Source organism: Urocampus carinirostris, chromosome 2 (assembly GCF_059441175.1).
Source record: "Urocampus carinirostris isolate Australia breed hairy pipefish chromosome 2, RoL_Ucar_1.0, whole genome shotgun sequence".
Taxonomy (NCBI): Eukaryota; Metazoa; Chordata; class Actinopteri; order Syngnathiformes; family Syngnathidae; genus Urocampus; species Urocampus carinirostris.
The window spans coordinates 40,036,402-40,057,871 of NC_142350.1; the positions used below are offsets into that span (position 1 = coordinate 40,036,402).

The window sequence follows — 21,470 nt, forward strand, 5'->3', positions numbered from 1 at the left end:
GCCCCGACGCTAACGGGGAGTTGGCCAGACAAAATTGTACCAACTGCAACACACGTGGTGAAAAACACAAACGAAAAGCAACAGTCACTTACCTAAAAGAAGGCAAAGGCAAACAAGGAACGCACGCTGTAAGTGCAGCAAGTAAACTTACCCGACGGGACTTTTGGAGGTCAAAGTACAAGGCCCCGAGAGATAGGGTTAACTAAGTAACAATTTCTCCAAGCAGAAATAAAGGGAAGGCTATTGTTGTTCACTACAAGTGCTTACTGTTTTGGAGCTGTCTCACATGTTGTGTTAACAGGATTCGCCGTTTCAAGAGTGGTGTGTTCCTTCAATGACATCACAAGCCAGATGGGTCAACTCTGAGATTTATCAGGTCCCATGGCTCGTGGATTATTTTGCAACATATATGCGTAATTGTGGAGAGGATCACTAAATGTGCGAAGCTTAATTGAAGAAAAAAATGTTGGGAATACTCTTAATGCTTTTCTAGCACACGGAGATGCAGCGCATGCAGTCCTGTTCGTGCAGGTTTGGTAAAGGGTGAAGGATGAGCAGTTCAAAAGGAGTAACATTTTCAACCCCCTCTGAGACAGGGGTCACTGAAGCGTGGAGTGGGGAGTGGCAGTCCGAAGGGCGCCGGGATTGTGACTCTTTACCGCAAACGTATGAAGAGCACCACGCTCAGCCGAGCTCAGGGCCACGGAGGCCCTAATCAGCAGGATGCAGAGCATCTCCAGAGGCAAGCCGAGCCCCAGCTGCACCGATTCCCTCTGCCCCCTTCTCATTCTTTCGAGCATCTTTCGCACACACTTCCTTGGTTGCTTCCTACACTCGTGCCCCTGTGTCATTATTGACTTATTCTCCTTGACTGCACCTCACCCATCCACCGCCTGCCACTCATTACCGCATTACACGGGGGGGAATATGACATGTCCCAGCTTTCATGATGACAACAACACAACTGGAGACACATTAAATTAAACTGGATGAGTGAAGAATGAGACTTCATCATACTTTGTGAATACAATAATGCTTTGCTGCATCGCATTTACTTTTGGCAGTTTCACTACTTTGTAGAATTTTACCGAGCATTGTGTTCTGCATTGTATTCAGCTCAACAGTTGCCTCGCTTGTGTCTTCCTGTACGCCAATAACGTTGTGGTCTAAGATTTGCACGTCTGTAAAACATTGCAATCCTGCAAGTCTTTTTAAGTAGCTCAGGAGGTAAAGTGCTTGTCTTGGGATCAAGAGGTTGCATGTTTGATTCCCGGGCCCTCCGTGTTATATGTCGATGTGTACTTGGGCAAGACACTGAGCCCCGAATGCCCCCGATAAGCAAGTAGTTGCCTTGTATGGCTGACGCTCCTATCGGTGTGTGAGCGTGTGTTAATGGGTAAGTGTGAAGCACATTGTAAAGCTCTATGGGAGGTCTTCATTGATTTGAAAAGCGCTATATAAAAGCAGACACATTACATTTAATTTTAGTTGCTCTGGACACACAATCACCAAAAGGCATGTGAAGAGGCTTTCTCTCACAGACAAAGTTTGAATTCTCCACATGCTAAAGGATTTAATCATTTTTATGCCCCAATTTTGTTTACTGTGTAACGTCCACATGATGGCGACAAAATATCATCTGAAGTAAAAAAGTACAACACTTTTTTACTGACTAACCCTAACCCTGAAATTATTTCCACCCCTTGTGGGAATCAGTAGTGCAGTAGAGGAGCAATATTATTATAAGAATTTCACAGTAAAGAAGTTATTTGTAAAAAAATAAAATAAAAAATGTTTATACAGTAATTTATTTGAAATGTTTTAGTCACTTACCAATCCTACGCCTCATATTTGTTTCCCAATAAAGTCGATATTATGGCAACAAAATATCATACGAATTCAAATGTGTTTTTCTGAAATCACTTCCACCCTCTTTCAGATTCTGTTGTTCAATATGTGTTAAAAAGGTTTTTTGTAAAATACATAAAACATTTACAAAGTAAAGTACTTTTGGTTGCTGAACAAATGCGATGTGATGTCCCTTCTCAAGGGTTCTTCATTTTCCTCATGCTGAGGTTTTTGAGGTTTTCCTTGCTCTCATGTAGGTTTTAGATCAGGGGATGGTTTAACAATAGTCTGTAGTTTGCAATAGTCTGTGGTCCGTGCAGCCCTTTGAGACTCCTTGTGATTAAGAGTGATAAAAATAAACATGACTTGACTTGATCCTGTAAATAGGGGTTTGAAAACGTAAACAATTGTTTTACCTAATTATTTATCTAAAACGATATCAACACAAATCACAGCACCACTTTCACAACTGAAAGTTAACAGTTAATGTATCATTTTTGACTTCAGGGTCATTGTGAGGGACAGAATGCTTTATGCACTTCAAGGGCCACGCTTTGTCTTTTCTAGCACATACTCATGAATCCTTGTATGATCCTGCCAACTGTCATGACTGTGTCGTTTCTCCGATTCTTATTCGGTATCCCAATTCAGTGTGCACAAATGATCCTAGGCACACATCACCTCTCATCGGAGTGTCAAAATGAAGTACGAGCCACAGTATGTACATATTATTGGTAAAAACAGCTGCCCGTCGCTATGTGAGTGTGTGTATTTATGTACATATATATTTATATATATAAAATATTCTCCTCACCCGTAGTGAGGTGGTATCTGTGTCATCATCAGGTCCTGGGAGTTTGAAGGTTCTGCGAAGTATCTTAACTATACCTAGGACTGCTCTCTCTCTCTCTCTCTCTCTCTCTCTCTCTCTCTCTCTCTCTCTCTCTCTCTCTCTCTCTCTCTCTCTCTCTCTCTCTCTCTCTCTCTCTCTCTCTCTCTCTCTCTCTCTCTCTCTCTCTCTCTCTCTCTCTCTCTCTCTCTCTCTCTCTCTCTCTCTCTCTCTCTCTCTCTCTCTCTCTCTCTTTCTATATATATACATATATATATATTATTTCTATTTTTTTCAAACTATGTTTTGTTGTAGTTAATGTGCCCATTTACCTAATAAAGAATGTACATTTGAAATAGAGGTTTGATTCATTCTTTTTTGTTCTTACTGTTTTTCACTTTCCTTCTTTCTGTGTTTCTTTTTTCTTTCCTCCTTAAGTGATTTCTTTCTTTATGCATTTTATTTACACTCTTTTTATTTCTTTCTTTCCTTTTCTCTCTCTGTCTTTCTTTCTTTCTTTCTTTTCTTCCTCTTTCCATTTTTTTCTTCCTACAAATTATGTTATTGGTTTTATTTCCATATTGAGAAGTATACAATTGTTCCCAAAACAAGCTCAAAGAACCATAATAAGTACTTTGATTGAAAACTATATTTTTTCAAACTATGATTCGTTGTAGTGAATGTGCCCATTTACCCAATAAAGAGTGTACATTTGAAATAGAGGTCCTGGCATTATAGGGTTTACAGCTCTCAAACTGTCAAATGCTTTTGACATAGAGCACACCAGGATGTGATGACATCATGAGCAGGTCATTGACAGCATGACATCATTGACAAAATACTTGTGTTGCTATCAACATCTATGCTAGGAAAAAAAAAGTAAGTCATGGACCACCAAAAAGGATTCTGGATGATGTGTTTGTTTAGTTTTAACAATGAAAAAACTTGAGAGCATAAGAAGAACCAAAAATTATTGGAAAATTTTCATACACTCATGGCTCCTGACTCATTTTAAGCATAGTGAACAGAAGCGAGAATCAAAGTGTTCATTCTGCTCTTTGACATAGGTCCTATTCTTGATCACCACCTTGTGCAAACTAAGTTTTCAACATAGTGTGCAGGTGTGTGAGTATAAAAGTGGCTCTGTGCTGTGCTGTTGGCGATACTAACATTTTCGTTAAGTGTTTTCCTCGGACCTCGGTTATGGTTCTGATCCATACTAATCGAGTCAAATCATTGAGAAGCACTATTTACGCATTAGATAAAGTTTGATAGAAATTCAGTTCAAACACAATGTAATTTAATGCTGTAGATTAGTTAAAGTGCAAAACTTCAATTGCTGTGAGATAGTGGAAATCTACTAATCAGGGAAAATCTTTCCTTGGCTGCTCAATATACAGCATCAAACCACCATATAAAACAAGTAACTACTAACATAGCTATTCTGTGTTGTTATAGTTGGAATTTCACATGCATTCAAATATTGATATTTGTCAAACTAATTTCTATTTAAAGATTGGACTTCTATTTAAAGGGACATCATGCAAAAATTGAAATGTACATACAGCTGTACTGTGTAGTGCAACTGAAAACAAGCTTTACAATGCACAAGGAAGAAAATAAATTACAGAGACCAAGCCACTTAATTTTTCTTTTAATTTTTTTCCTACCTTTCACAAGGTTTTTGGGGGTAGCCTTAGAAGTAATATGGCTAAATAAAAAGAATGGGCTAAGTGCAGGCAGGGTATTTAGGATAGATTAGAATCTCTCATCAGAAGTTGGGCACTCTCTCCTGGTTTTCTTGGAATTTCAAAATCCATCGGTGTCTTCTCTCCTTAGTTTAAGTGTCTACTAAACTTTAAACTCATCAATAGGAGAATATTACACACTGTACCTTAAAAAATGCTTTTGAAGTAAACAATATTCTCCACAAAAAAGTTAAGATGTATTATTTTACGATGCGTTCGAAGCACAACAATTCAAACTGCAGTTTTATCGAGATTTTGAGACAGGAAGTTTGTTGTTGCTGTCAACTGGACTTTGTGCACAATTTTTGTTATTATCTATATTTTCTGTAAATGTTGACTGTGTATTGGCTATTGATGCCCATACAACATCCATTGGATCTTGATCATTCCTTCAAGGTTTCTCAATCTTCCTCATGCTGAAGTTTTTTGAGTTTTTCCTTGCCATTTTGTAGGTTTCAGACAAGGGGACGACTTTTTTTGTGATTAAAGGGCTGTACAATTAAATACGACTTGACTTTTTTTGGGCATACCTGGACCACTGGGTGTCCTCCAGAAAGAGCTTTGACGGCCCCCCGGCTGCCTTCGGTCTCGTAGTGGGCCCTGTGGTGTGACTTTGGCTGTAACTCAATCTGCAAACTGTATGGACCGGAGCAGGATGGAAGCTGCCAGTCAAGTGCTGGCAGGGATGGGCTGCAATTACAGTACATTGCACATGATGGATTATTATTGCTTCTGAGACCGTTTTCATGCAAAATTATTGATGAAAAGCCAAGACTTGGACAGGATTGCTCTGTTTAATATTTCAAGCCTCATTTTGAACAGATGTCTGACACACAATCTTTACATTCGTCTTTTGGTTACCTCCCACTGAAAATGTTTTTTGGTTTGAATTTGTCCACAATCCCCAATTCTGTCAAAAAAATCAACATTTTTTGACCTTGCTTCAAATTGGCCTTATTTTAGACACTTTGTGTAATTCAAACTGTCTTAATCCTCCATTTCATCATGCTCTGTAATCTAATCATGTGTAATCCCCTGAGCATGGGTAATGATGTGTCTTTTTGTTTTATAAAAAAAGAGGGAGCAATCGTTGTTGGCTCTACATCCAATGTGTTCATGTTATATGATTTGCAAGCTTGCAAGGAAGGAGAAATGACATTTCCAAGCTACAATAACTAATCCTATATACAGGTATGCACTTTTGATTGTTTTTTGGTTGAAAACAAGACCATCTATTAGAGATGTGTATTGATGCCAATACAAGCCTTTTTTTCACTGTATCCAAATTCCCATTGTAGAAGATTCTAAGATTTCTGCCATTCAAAGCCCAAATGTGTAATATATGACCACCAGATGGCACTGTGTTGTCTGGTATGAGTGTGGTATATAGCGTGGCAGCGAGGCCCTGAATTAAGTGGGGATTCCACAGTATAAAATAAATAAACATTTCTTGACCTATTTCTTTTTATAAAAATGAACATTGGCATGATAGTTCATGTATTTTGTCTAGTAATTAAATCAATGTTTTTTTTTTTAATTAGTTTTTTTTAACAGATGAATGTTTTTTTGGTACCACTTTTATTATATTTATTGCCAATATTACACACTGCCCCCTTAATGAGACATTGTGTGGCGGTTACAAAAACAATATATTGATTTAAGTAATGCGCAAAAATACATGAACTATTGTATACACATACATTTTTTAAATATTTGCAGGTCAAGATATTTGTATTTGCTTTATAAAGCATGAAGCTCATGAGCTGAATTGATTGTCTGCCATCTTGCTGCTAAAGATAAATAGAAATGAGAGGAAAAATGGTGCAGTTTGGTCACTTTGAGTCTCCGTAGTAGTTTTCTTTCATCTGCTTTGTAACACTCGTTTTTATTGGCACTACACAATACAGCAACATCTATAGGTTAATTACTCATTGCCTCCCTGCTTGGCGCTCTGCATTAGGGGTTGGAATTTGGTGGTTTGGTCACCTAATGACTCCCAACACAGCAGTTGGGTATAAAATGGCGGCGCCCTGTTCGGCTGCGGCTACATCGGTTTGCTACAGTTTAACTGTGCGGGTCAGATATATCTACATTTCGTTCTGTGTGCATGGGCACAAGAATGACAATAAAAGTAAATTCTTCTTCTTCTTAATTACACAGTATACCTTTAAAGGCCGTTTAACAATAAGGAACCTGATGTAATATTAAGGAAATGTTTTATGTGAGGATTTAAGAAGTATTTCTTTAAAAATGGCACATATTTTTTGACGGACAAATGGAATTTTACATACAAATGGTGTAAAAACATTATTGACTAGACAAGCTTTGAGTATCGGAATTGTACTTATTTCTAAAAAAGTGGTATCAAACTTAAATACACAAAACAGGATTCATTTTACATTATTGACATAAAATGTGCTCATTTTAAAGGTACAGTGGGTATTAGTTCTCCAGTAGCTGTTGCTGTATGGTGGAGTGCAATTGAAAATGATTGCTAAAAATCACGAGGTAGAACACAAACTTCGGTCACCAAAACGCACTATTTTACTTCTATTTCCCCCCCCCGGCCTTTTTGAAGCTTTTGGCTACCCGTAGCAGCATAATGGTGGACATTTACGTCACCTCCCTTTGGGTGAGGCTCATGTTGACCGCCAAATAGCTTAAAAAACTGCATTCATGAGCGATCATGTATTTTGGCCTAAAATTTAAATCAATTATTATTTTTAATGAATTAAGTTTTTTTTACTACCCAGAACTGCTAAATAATCCACACTTTTTACCATGATTAGAAAACAAATACTTTAAATGACTAACAATATTTACCCTCTGATAGAATCATTGTCCTTTTGTTAAATTTGAATGTTCTTATTTTACGTGATACACTTGTTTAATGTATTTATAATGTTCTTTTAAATAGTGTATAGATCAGGGATTGGCAACCAAAAATTTTGAAAAAGACAAAAAGGACCAAAAAAATAAATAAATGTTATATATTTCTGGTGACGCAAAAAATGAAAAGCTTTATAAAAACGTAGGTTTTTAAATTAAAAAAAAAGGCAATTTAAACATAAAAGTTAGTATTTCTATATTTAATATGAATTGGGCAAGAAAACCATTACATTAAAAAATACAAATAATCTATATTTCAAATATTAAGGACATTAAGACACCCTATCACGATCACGTTTCAAACTAAACGAAGGGTTACTATGCTTGGACGGGAATGTGCAATAATGACAAGGACTAATTCAGTTCTTTATTTTTTTAATTTGATAACACTTATGTTATACTATCACCCTTGCCATACATGTATTATTTTAAACTGTTGTATCTTATCATCGGGATTTTCCTTTTAAATCTTGATGTGCATTTGACATTTTACGATGACAATAAATTCAATTCTATTTTATCAAATCCATCGTGTCTGCCACTTGAGTCTACAACCATCTTTCTTCCACACCATTGTTCTCTGCACGGAGAGTAAAACGCTTCCCACGTGATCACCAACAAGATACCTTAACCAAAACAAACATTAACAAGACAATGGTAAATGCAGATTCCCTTACCCAACGGGTGGGCCAAATGTAACCAGTCCCCAGCATATTTGTAGAATTTGCTGTTTGTTGACCTAAAACGAAGTGATTTCCCACCACAGGACTTTATCTGTCCGGTCGTAGCATGACATCACCGAGATGGCTCGATGGCGCGACAGACCGCAGCAGAAAGACGGCTGATTAACCTACAGACTGTTTCCACTTGAGCCTGGCCTGTCACTCTTACTTCCTGTTGCTCACAATCTTTATCAAACACGTTATTTCCGGGATGAAGGTGTATTGCTAGCATTGAAAGCACTGTTTTGAGAGGAAACTATTTAAAAATGAGGCAGTGCATCATTGTATTAGTGATCATCCCTGTTGGTTTGTAATATAAATTATTGATAAGACGGAAAAAAGTTTTTTAAAAATAATGATTTTCCTTTTAAAAATGAACTACGCTGAACCTTATTGAACTGTGCTTATAGTGATCAGGGCAATGTATTTTTTATCTATTTAGAGTTAACTTTGGATGACTTTAGGAGGCTGGCAAGAGATTAATTCATATTCAGTTATTTCTTACAGGAAAAATGTTTTCGAGATACCAGAAATTCTAAACACAAGTTTCATCCGGAAAAAAAATGCATCTCATCTCATCAGCTGCACCGCTTATCCTTAGTAGGGTTGCGGGGATGCTGGAGCCCATCCCAGCAATCATCGGGCAGTGGGCAGGGGACACCCTGGACTGGTTGGCAGCCAATCGCAGGGCAAAAATGCATCTCATATGTATAAAATAATAAAAATGCAAAAGTCCCAAAGTCCCATATCAAAATGAATATCTATCTATCCATCTACCATGGTCATATACAACTTAAAATTTGTCTCCCCCTGCAGTTGTTTCATGAGTTTCGACGCTCATTTTGACCGCCATTTTTGTCCTAAATGTAAGATGCAAGCAGTTATTTCGTAAAAATGTCAAAATATTGCAAACGAAAAGGATCCCAACGTATGTACGAGAAGGAGGTGTTTTACTTTTTACATAGCTCCGCCCATCCTGACGCTCCTCCAATCAAACCACCCTGTTAATCTTTACTTGCGTTTTTGGGTGGTTACCATTTGTTCCGTGGGGTTTTCCTCATCAAGCGTCCCAACAATGAATATACATTGTTTATAAAGGATTAAACAGCCAAAAAGGGGTTTGTTGATGTGACACCTTGACTGTAAACTGTCCAAGTCTGTTCAAAATGATTAGCTACTACAATTACCTACGTTTAAAGTAAAATATACATGGCTACAGGTACTAATAACCATGAAAGAATACTTACCATATTCTTAAGAACAAATTGTATTTGTTTGTGGCACTTCCACTGAACAAGGCCCTCAATTCCATTTAAGTTTGACTACTATTGGCACACAGAAATATGAGCGGTCATGGATTCTTTACACAATGGTATTCGGGGATTGTACGCTTACTCTCTGTTGTGAGACAATCACGATTACCACTGAGCCACCCCGCCCTGTTGTGTATCTTTCTACGCTTGGGGTTAGTATCTAGAAAGATTATAAAGAATCATGAGGTACCCACTTGAGGTAATGCTTTGGTTTGGACCAGGAGTAGGGGTTCTGGGGCACTTCCAGGAATCCTCCGCAGTAGTTCTCCTTCTTTAAAACTAGGCGGGATGGATAGTCCTCGGGGCTGATCTCTCCCTCGTGCCTGAGCAGCTCTACGCTCGGCTCCACCTTGAGGCTCATGGAAGGCGGATGGTCGATTATCTTGCGGGTCTTGATTGGGATTCCCTCTCCCATGTCCACCATTACATCTGTGGTTAGGGCGTTGATAGCTGCCACAATAGCAGAGTTGGTGTACTGGTTTGCATTTGCAAGCCAATTCTCATCTGTGACGCTGATTCGGGGGGAACCATGTGGTGAAGGCGTACCCGACTGTCGTGGTGAACAGGACGTCTGGTGATAGGGAGTATCATTGAAGGTGTACTTTCTCTTCCCCACCCCTGCTGCACTGATATTGTTGCATCCGCCACTTCCGCCGATTGATGGGGAGTTCGGCCTGGAGTCCCGCGGTTGAGCCGGCCAACCCTCCTCTGCCACTGCCCCAATCTGAGGCGACGTGGAGGGGGAATTGTGAGGGGATGGTGGGAACCCGCGGGGATGCGGGCAGGACAAGAGTGAAGAAGACCCTCTGGGGGATACACAAGGAGACTGCCAGGGGGAGTTTTGGAGGGAGTTGTCGTAGTTGTAGAAACCCGACTCGTAGGACGACGCTTCAGAGTTACAGCTGCGTGAAGAGATGCTGCTGGCAGGACTGAGGCAGCTGGGGTCACGGTAGCCCTCTCCGTTGGGTAGCGTAAGTGTCACGATGGAGTTTACGCCTCTCTTGATGATGTGTTCAGCACAGTTTCTTTCTTGCACTTGCTCCTCGGGGCATTGGCTGTAGGTGGTGATTTCAATACGAGGACTCTCCAGGACTGGGGCCCCAGTTTGGGTGAGGTAATAACCTGATGGAACGTGGTTGTCATTTTGGAAGTTGTAGCTTGCCTGGTGACAAGAAGTCACCGAAATCACAGGGCTGGTCTGTAGGGTGTGGTATTGAGAAGCCAGGCATGGGTTGCCCATGCCAGGTGGAAGGGAAAGGGTGACATTTGGTGTGTAGCTGAATGCATCTGAAAATAAACAAGCACATTTTAAACTCAGAACCATGTGTGCTCAAAAGATTAACATAGCCAAAGTCTGTAGCAATAATTAACTGTGATTACATGTGCAAACAATACCCCTATACAAATCTTAGCAGCGACAGACTGACTCCTTTCTTTCTTTTCTGAACATCTGGAGAAGCTTAGCAATCATTTCAAAGCATTTACTGTATATGTGGTTCATCTGTAGTCCCAAGTTGCGTAGCCAGCCTGTTTGCTGGATAAGTTCATTTAAGACTTTGTTTGGCACTCCTTGCCTTTAAATGTGCGCTACAGGAATCCATCCAGAAGCAGACTGATGGATGCTTTATTTGATTGATTGGATCACTCACTGACTGAATTAGGCCCTCCCCTGTGGAAATCTAACAGCACTCTCACTTCGCTCTGAGCTTATGATTAAGTCGAAAGGAGGCAGTTGCAAGTGTAACACACTCGGACTTTGAAGCCCAAGGAAAAAAAAAACTTGAAAAACACTTGATTCAAAAATAACCCACAATTGATTCAAAGAAATAGTCGAATCCTTTAAAATATTATCAAACTTACAGTATTTACGTATTTTAGTTTTTTTTTCTAAACAAGACTATAATTTGGGTATAAACAAATTGCTGGGTTAAACCAAAATATTGTTTTCTTTTTTCTTCGGCCGCATCCTAAGTTAATGAGCAAATATATAAATGCTTTTGTGTGTAAAAAAAAGACAGACAGACAAAACAAAAATAAGGACGAAAGAAAGTGAGAATGAAGGAGAGAAAAAAAGAAAGAGAGAATGAAAGAGAGAAAGAAAAAAGAAAGAAAGAAAAAGAAAGAAAGAAAGAAAGAAAGAAAGAAAGAAAGAAAGAAAGAAAGAAAGAAAGAAAGAAAGAAAGAAAGAAAGAAAGAAAGAAAGAGAGAAAGAGAGAAACAGAGAAAGAAAGATAAAATGAAGAGAAGGAGGAAAGAAGGTAAGAAAACAAGAAAAAAATTACCGTAATTTAGCCAGCTCATACAAATCCACTTTTTTGGTTTGGTTTGTTTCAGACAGAAACCCAAACAGGTTTCTAAAAATGTTAGTTTGGATCGTACAAACAATTTTTTGTTAAAATTTCATTAACAAACTAAATGTGTCACTTGTATGTTTTGTTGTTGGCCGCAAATGCACCATAAGCCATACTTTGGAATCCCTTGTCTGATTTTCTTGGAATGTTAGAAAAACTTGATTCCCCCCCCCCCCAAACTTGTTTTAATTTTTACCACCTTATTATTGTTTAGTACAATGCGGCCAGAAAGTTAAGGTTCACAGAAAAAAAGACCAACAATACATTATTAAATCATGTAATACCTAAATATGTGACATAAATGAACACATTTTTACATCTTACCATATATTTTGTCATTTATTTATTCGGGTATGTCTTTTGTTGTGTATTTTGTCAGAACAAAATGTTATTCAAATCAGGGGGCGGGTCAAACTGGCTGAGCTTTTCACCTATTAATTGATTGGTGTGGTATGCAAATTCGCTCATCACTGAGCCGCCAATAGGTGAAAAGCTAAGCCAATTGATCCGCCGCCTCAATTGAATAGCATCCTGTTGTGACAAAATAAAAAAAGACACCTGACAATATGAATTACAAAATAAAAAACTAAATAAGTAAATGACAAATTAAATAAAAACATGCATAAATATACACGAATACATCACATGTATGTCACATATTTATCAAATGACTTGATTTATTTATCTGTTAATTTATATATATATATATATATATATATATATATATATATATATATATATATATATATATATATATATATATATATATATTTATGTGTAGTGTACCGGTAGGTATTTATTTTCTTATGCTTCATTCAAACATATTGCAGGATCGACATAAATTTGGTGACACAAAATAGTGCAATTTTTGCGAATGATTTCATGTTTTGTTCCAAAAAAATGATCCCATTTATCATTGAGTTTTGTACAAGAATATATATTTGGATGCCGTTGGAAAATAAAAATTAAAAAAACTCACTCTAACCCAGGTTGTGGATGAAGCCACTGTTGACCCAAATTGGGTTATTTTCTACCAACTTTTTTTAGACAAAAATAATAAAAACACTTGATACGAGTGATCCAGAACTTTTGCTTGCTCTTCTAAACAGCCGCTGTTGAATCAACAATTCTTATTTTTAAGCCTTCCTGTTAATATTATCTTTGAATGTCAATTCTCAAGGAGTTAACAATGAGTGAGCCAAGAAAGGGCATTCCCCTTCTTATAATTGCTCACCGCATCGCTGTGCTCTACATTCAATACATTCACAAACCACATCCTCTACGAGTTGGCTAGCAAAAAAAAAGTTTGGACAGGACACACAGGATCAATACCAGATACAGCATACACAAGCAGATACCGGACAGGACAAGACAGACGGAATCGATACCGGATACTGGACACACGAGCAGGATACCGGATAGGACAGACGGGATCAATACCGGCTACTGGATACACGAGCGAAATACAAAGAGGACGGGACAGATTGGATGGATATCGGCTATTGGATACTGGAGTGAGATACTAGACAGGACGGGACAGTCGGGATGGATACCGGATACTGGATGTATGACCAAGGGCAGGACAGACGGAATCGATAACAGATACTGGAAACACGAGCAAGATACTGGACAGGGCAGGAAAGACAGAATCCATAGGGGCAGACGGGATCAATACCGGATACTGGAGACAGGAGCAAGATACCGCACAGGACGAGACAGACGGGATCGATACCGGATACTGGAGACTAGAGCAAGATACTGAACAGGACGGGACAGGATACTGGACAGAGTCAAAACAAAGTCTTGCAAGTGCAGATGTTTGTTTACGGACTGACAAGGAGTGAATGAGAGCACTGAGTTTAAATAGGAGGGAAGCCAATCAGGCAACGAGCAGCAGCTGGCGCCAAACGAGTGGGCCCAAGTGAGGGCAATGGGAAACCGTGACAGAAGAAGACCGAATTGAAACTTTATAACTCTAGACATTGGTAACTGCACATAACTGTAATGTTTTAATGATAAAAAATGGAAATAAGCCCTTTTAGGATATTAGCAGCAATATGCATTCATCCACGAACAAGCATGCAGACATTTACGAATATAATTACTACGAATGTTATGCAATTAGATAACATTGAAATACAAATAAAGCTAGGGAATGTTTAAATAAATAAACGGGTCTGAGAGGGGAGCGCCGAAAACCCCATATAAATAGTATACAATACCAATTAGCAAAGAACATTGACTATATGCACACATGTATTTGAGCAAGGAAATATTTATACAATTTACAGTTCATCAATTTTGCCTTATATAAGTTATTGTACAGCGATTTGTGGGAATACTTATAAGAGCAATACAAAAACGCTTATTCGATTACAGAAGAGAGCTATTAGGATTGTGCATAAGGCAGGGTATAAAGAAAAAAATACAGCCTGCTGAACCATGAAGCTATTGTGAAACGTGAATCTCTATTAGTTGTATATAAAGCAAGTAAGCATCAATACCCGATTTACAGTATAATTCAACAGTTGTTTCTCAACTGAGTAGACATTCATCAGCGAAGGCAATTCTTGGTAAACTATGGCCCACGGGCCACACATGGCCCATCAGTCTTCTTAATCCAGCCCACCAACAAAAATGGTTAAGATATTCTAACATATAATAGAGCAGGTATTACTACTACGCCAGTAAAACAATTGTTTTGGTGCCAGTTTTCTCCCCAATGTGCCTTTCATTAAAATAGTTTTTTTTTTTATGAAGCATATTCTGTACTTGCTAGTTTTTTTGTCATACATTTACTTTATTCATCAAGATAGTTATTAAATGACTTATGCATTTGGAGTTGTTCAATGCATATGATCAGATATAAAGCTTTGGAAGGGACTCAAGATATAACTTTGCTATGATTCAACTAATTTGAGAGAATGGTTTTATAAAAAAATATAAAATGAAATATAACATGTACATGTAGATGTCTTTAAGTCTATTCGTTCAGATGTGTTAATAAAAATATGTATTTCTTCATGAGTTTACAATTTGAGATTGTATTAAATCAATCATTTTTCCCCCTTGACCGGACCCTTTACCTCATTTTTTTTAACACAATGTGGCCAGCCACACAGAACCTTTGCCCACCCCTGATTTAGGGGAAATTAATAATTCAAAGTCCAATATTTCCATACACAAAGTTTTGAATCTATGGACTAATTTAGATTATGACGTTAAAAATATTCCCAATTCATATCAATTTTAAAAAGCCTGTGTTTGATTCACATGGATTACTTAACAAACAGTCCAGGGTGTCCCCTGCCCACTGCTCGAAGACAAATGGGATGGGCTCCACCACCCCCGCGACCCTACTAAGGATAAGCGGTGCAGATAATGGATGGATGGAAGGATCACTTAATTCAAATTAATGATTTATTTGACTATCCCTAAATAAATGACCAGAGGTTTATTTATAGATTGATATCCCTCCTGACTGAGGAATGTGCCTAATTGGTTTTAGTTTGGGCATTCTTATTTAATCATTGTACAGACCTGGAGATGCATTTTTCATCATACCCAATTTTCTTGAGTTTATTATAATTTGCCACATAATTACATTATGTCATGCCATATTTAAGAAAATAATAACAATAAACCAATAATTCAACTAATAGTTTAAATAGTCAGCGCCTACTTTACTATTAAATTAGTTGTTATTTGTAGCCTTATTATATAATGGTATTGTACAGCTTTTTTTTTGTGCAAATATTTAGTGGTTGGTGTTTTTTTTTTTGGTCAGTGCCTAAAAAAAGCCACAGACAAACAATTATGCCGTTGAATCAGTAGCACTCACACAAGCACGCATACCTAAAGAGTGAATATATTTATGTACGGAGATTGTGGTCGATGCCTGACGGGACCTCAGGGACAGATAGGTGGTTGCCCACGGAATCTGTCTGTATCTACAGGAGCAAAAGAGTCCACGTTTATTCCACTGGCTAAGTGTAGTCTGCGGCAGGACCCCAAGAGGACACATGTGTTTTTTATAAGGCTGCACAATTTTAATCCATTAGTCGAATAATACGATAACTGTTCATTTTTTTCTCAAATTTCGCAAGAAGTTAATTGAATCATGTAGAAAATGATAAAGAAGACAGGAAACATGGGCACAATACATATTTCATTGAACATACGGGTCCGTACAAAAATTAAATAAGAAGGCCTAAAATGCCTGGAATCTTAAATCGATCGGGCCAGTGATCGGTCAGCAGAGACATAAATATATTGGTCAAATCTTACCATTTCTAGGGAACAGTCAAATAAATTAAAAAATTAAAATCAAGTAACAATTTTGTAGTCAAATCTAGGCTTTAAACACACTTCTATTCTATAGCTTATGAATGACGTATATTTCAATATCTGTATATTATTTGTTATTACAGCCTGGTCATCCTGGTAGGGGGATGACCTCATGTGTAGTCCCTTCTCAAAGTTTTTAATTTTCCTCATGTTGACATTTTTGAGTTTTTTCTTGCCCTGGTGAAGGTTTTAGATCAGGGGGTGGTGTAATAATAGTCTGTAGTTTGCTATAATCTGTGGTCTGTGCAGCCCTTCGAGACTCCTTGTGATTAAGGGTTGTACAAATAAACATGACTTGACTATACCTATAAACCAGTAAATAAAACAAATATGTGCATTTTGTAAACTTAATTCAGTAGTCAAATGCAAAGTCTTAAATAATTTTCAACAATTTTAAATCAAACAGTTTCAATCACTGACATTTATCGTTTTTTAATGTTTTAACAACTGACGTTTGTTCTTTGGGCTGCATGCGTATAATGTTCAATACGTTTGTCAGGCACAGTTTGGAATAACGCTCAAGCTCTATTTTATAGCAAAATGTATGTGCTTAAAATGTGCAATGCATCTCATCCAACCGCTTCGGCTTGAATAATACTTGAATCTTACTGAGGCGAGTCAGACTCCGTCTTGTTCAAATCTACAACGTGCTCTTAAAATGTTCGTGCGACACTGAGATACTACCATGGAACGCAAGGTGTGTTTTGCAAACTTTAACAATCTAGATGTACTACCAATGCAGAGTAATCATTCAAACGCATGCGCATAACGCTGATTGCGATTTCCAAGGAAATGTCCAAGTTTCCATCCTACCTATCAGATACCTGTCAACCTCCACGGCTCCATGCCCGTACAAACTGTTGTATTTTTCCGTACGAAATACAAAATAATCGTACACCATATTTCTTTTTGTTCGGAATGATGCATGATGGGAAATCCCCAGGCGGCAGACGCATGCTATTGACAAATTTGCATTTTTCCATACAGATTTCCTTGTACGTCCTACTTGTCTTAAAATGCATAAAAAACGTACTTTGTACAGCAAAATCGTACAGGTTGACAGGTATGCTATCATATGTGCCTTTGAAAGCGATGATACATTCAGTTGAGAGGGGTGAGAACTTACAATGTTCATTTTTATCTACTCTCTGCTTCAAAATACTGTTTTCTGACGTAGCTTTTAAGCCTGGAGTCTCTTTGGTGTTTTCTAGCTATGTTAATAACGCAGTGCATGTACTGTATGCATGCAAACCCCTGTTTCATATCATCAGTAAAAGTTCTGTTTCCAACAGTTTCAGTTTTGCTGGTTTTACTTAATTATAAAACAAAAGTGTTGTCAGTTCAGCCTACGGTGAGACCTCTCGACTGTAGGACGTTTCTGCAAGTCTTTTTATTGGCCGTATCCAGGCTTTAAAATGTAGAAGTTTTGGTACACGTACTTGATGCTGACGCCACCCTACTTGTATGTAAATGTACCGCTCAAGATAGAGGTATTGCGCATGTGCGATTCTCAGCAACTATTTTATTCATGTAGCTAAGCCTCACAATGTGTGAGGCTTTATAGGAAAAACGTGTCTGGCGAAAATAGTCGAGATTTAAATTCATTGTCGAGTGTTTCTATTTACGATTTTTGTTGACAACGTCGACTAATTGTTGGATCCCTTATGTTTTTTAGTGTCGGACTTGCGAAGTTGTGTGACGAGCGGGCTTGGGCGTACTGCTGAGGCTGAGAGTGGTTAAGCGCGAGTCCCTGCCAAGCGAGCTGCTCGGCATCCCTAAACGGACACATCGCAATCCTGCGCCACTAACTCACACACACACAACCTGACATCTGTTACCAATTATAAGACTCGAGTCCAAAACGAATAATAATAAAACCCGCACCCGTTCATCTGAAATATCAAAGCTGAAATGAAATCCCAAATCCGCAACGTCGGTGACATCAGCACTGGAAACCACACAAGGCAGACTATCAACCACTTTTGGTGTACCCAATGAAATTTTAAAACATAAATCATCAATAAGAGGTAACGGGACTCAAGTATTACACATGCAGAAGCAACGTTTGGAGATGCATGATATGTGACTTCAGACCTCCCTGGAGATTTTATATTTAAGGTCCTTTGAGGTGAAGAACTGTCACCCTCTAAATACTGGTCAAAGGGATGAAGGAGGCACTGAAGCACCTGCTGGTGATGCCTAAGTTGCTTTATACATTTCACAAATTGATGTCCAAAAATTGCATCTGAAAATTGTCATAATAAAGATTTATTCTAAGTGTTTTCAGTGCCTCTTAAGTACGTGTGAATTTCTCGATTTTATTTTCCTTTTCAATCATGTTGTACCAAAAATCACATCACAAAATGAAAAATTACCGGAAAAACAAAATGGTTGACAGGTTTAAGACACAGGCTTACAAAGACCTGTCCTTATAATTTCAGGTAAATGGATCAATCCAAGTATCAATTATTGATATTATGCAAGTACTTGAATTGAATCAATACTATTGCCCTAGGATTGATGCTTCACTCATCTACCAATTCCCTCAAAGCGCCGCTTCTCTATGTAGATAGGGCAGGCTTTCTGTCCATTACCCAGCACCTTTAGCCATTCTCATTCATGCCTTAATGTGTGACTGACAGGCACATTTTTAACACCTCTTCCTACCTGGCCTGCTCTTGCATCGTGCCTGCCAGGCAGAAAAGAATGCCAAATCAATGAGCACACCTACCAGAAGCTAGAAATGACAAACACGAAGGGCAGAGCACAGTGGACCTTTTTTTAACAGCAGAAAAGGACAATACCAAGTGTCATTTGTGTGGTAAAGTGGTCTGCTACTGCAGCAACACAACACATTTACATAAACACCTAAAAAGGTTTGCTTTGCAGACAGCAACGAGCTGCAACCAAAAATGTAAACACGTTTCTGTTCCAGAACCAAAAACTGTAAATATGTTGTCACGCTCGTCTTGGGATCAAGGGATCCCAGTTCGAATCCCGACTCGTCCGTCTTACATGTCGAAGTGTCCTTGGGTAAGACATTGAACCCCTAATACCTCCAATAAGCAGGTTAGCGTCTTACATGGCTGCAATACAAGGCCGCTATTGGGAAATGTGGAGCACATTGTAAAGCGCTTTGGGAAGTCATTGACTTGAAAAGCGCTATATAAATGCAGATCATTTCATTTCACTATGCCAACAGAGCCAATGAGAGACCATTGACAACATATTTGCAGTAAATACTCTATTTTGAAAATATTGTGCAATGGATGGCTAGTTTACATTGTAATACAGTATTTGTATTTTTGTTACATTTACATTCTGTTACATTAAAACAATGTTTCTTTAGTATGTCTCGCTTGGCTTTTGTTCTGAAAATGCTGTAATATAGATATTGATATTTGTTTGTTATACTGTTAACGTGTGTTATGTAGTTATGTCATCAAAAAACGAAGCATGTTGAGTGTTATAAATATTTGTGTTTGTACGGTATATCATAAAGGAGGAGGGTTCATACATTCAATGAACATGACTTTTCCAAGCAAAAAGTATCGGTATTGTGTCATTCGATACTACCATGCAGTTACTTGGATTGGATCGATACCAAAGTTCCCAGTATTTGCCACCCCTAAGTACATTTTTATTTCTTTTTTATTTTTCATTATTTTCAAATATGTTGCGACAAACATTATATCACAAAATGAACAAATCACCTGAAAAGAAAAAGGGATGACAGGTTGAAGCCAAAGGCTTATAAGAAACCTGGCCCCAGAATAACTTTAAACGCTTCTTCTATCAATCATTTCAACAAAATATCATATCTTACACCGCTATAACAATCATCTTTTCATATTGTTTGAATCAACATATATAATTTACAGTTTCTGGATTGTTTATTTCCCCATCATTCTCCTCCTTACTCTCTGACAAAAACACAATGTGTAAGACCCAAGACCAAAATGACCGCTACTGTAGTACTATAATAAAGAAGGAAATTTTACAAAAATGTTAAACAATACTATTACTGAAGGACTATAATACAAACACTACTACATAAATACAAGAATACAGTAATACTCCAGAAACACTATAAAAATACTTTCACTGTAATATGACAAAAAAACTACTTAAGAACTACTACAACAACACCATAAAAATACAAGTCCAGTAATGATGCAAAACTAAATGATAAATTTAGTGCTAAATACAGGGACCTAATATATTATTTTGCTTAACTATGATCGTGTCGAAACCAATTTGATGTGACTTATATTATTAAAAACAACTACAAATTCAAATATAACATGTAAATTCATGCATTTTTATCTATATTTAAATACTCAAAAACATGATACTTCTCCCGGTTCCTTGGCTTAATATCTACCCAAATATGTCCCACAACTCCAAAAGTTTGCCCACCCTAGATGTAGAGTTTTCAGTTTAATCCGTTGCATTCCAATAGGATCCATTTTATCATCTATTTGCACAGGTGCACGCAGAACTTCGAAATATCAAGTAAGGTGTTGCTTACCTTCTTCTGCAGATTTCATTGCTGCAATGAAACGAGCGGGGGTCCCCACTCGCTGCAGTCTGGAGTCTCAAAGCTGAACTTGCAAGAGACGCTCCGGCAAAGTATCCGGCATTCAACAAAAGCTGTGCGCAACTTTATCCGGTTGGCTTTCTCTGCACGAGCAATAAATTGATTTCAAAAATAAAGAAAACAGGACGATGGATGATAAAATCAAGAGCAGAATACCAATTGGGACCAAGTAAATGAATAGTTTGTCTAGAGTGATTGAGTGAATGAGAGCTGCTGAAGAAACGGGCGCGTCAGAGGTTGAGGTGAGTGAAAGTGTCTTGCACCCATTGAAGGTCTTGAAGAGTCTCCCCAGGTCGATGACGTTAGAAGGAACGCCTCCGTTCGTGGCGTTTTTAAAGCAGGAAAACACCCTCCGTTCGTTCTCTGTCAGTGCACCGCCCATCCGTGACTCATAACGCTCGGAGCGAGGATCCTTTCTGCCCTGAGATCCTAAAGTGTGCACTCTGGCGTGTGCGTCTGTGTTGGCGTGCGTGTTTTTGTTTACTGCACATGCAACCACCATACGTGTATTTGTGTTCAAGATTCAAGATTGTCTTTGGGATTAACATAAAAAGGCCAGTGGAGTTTTCTTTGCAACCCTGCTGTACAATGTTGAGTTTAAAACAACATACCTGTCAAGCTCCAGGGCTCTATGCCCTTACAAACTGTCGTATTTTCCCTTACAAAATACAAAATAATCTTACACCATATGTTTTTTCCAAACGTGTTTATTTATGTTGTTTAACATGTTATATTGTACATGTGTTTTGTTATATCATATATATTGTTAATTAACATTTCGTTGCTCGACATGAATGAGGTATATTATAAAAAAAGTTCAAAA

At 38.0% G+C, this 21,470-nt stretch overlaps 1 protein-coding gene across 1 annotated transcript in view; it reads right to left on the reverse strand.

Moving 5' to 3' along the window:
- The window catches only part of LOC148371847 (nuclear factor of activated T-cells, cytoplasmic 1-like), a 101,654-nt gene extending 81,057 nt beyond the window's left edge, over positions 1-20,597 (reverse strand). The window contains exons 1-3 of the mRNA XM_088327952.1: positions 20,579-20,597; positions 9,544-10,636; positions 4,956-5,115 (exon numbers count right to left, since the gene is read on the reverse strand). Of these exons, the coding sequence (XP_088184078.1) occupies positions 4,956-5,115; positions 9,544-10,636; positions 20,579-20,597 (1,272 nt within the window). The remainder of the gene's footprint in view (positions 1-4,955; positions 5,116-9,543; positions 10,637-20,578) is intronic.
- Between the last annotated feature and the right edge of the window lie 873 nt (positions 20,598-21,470).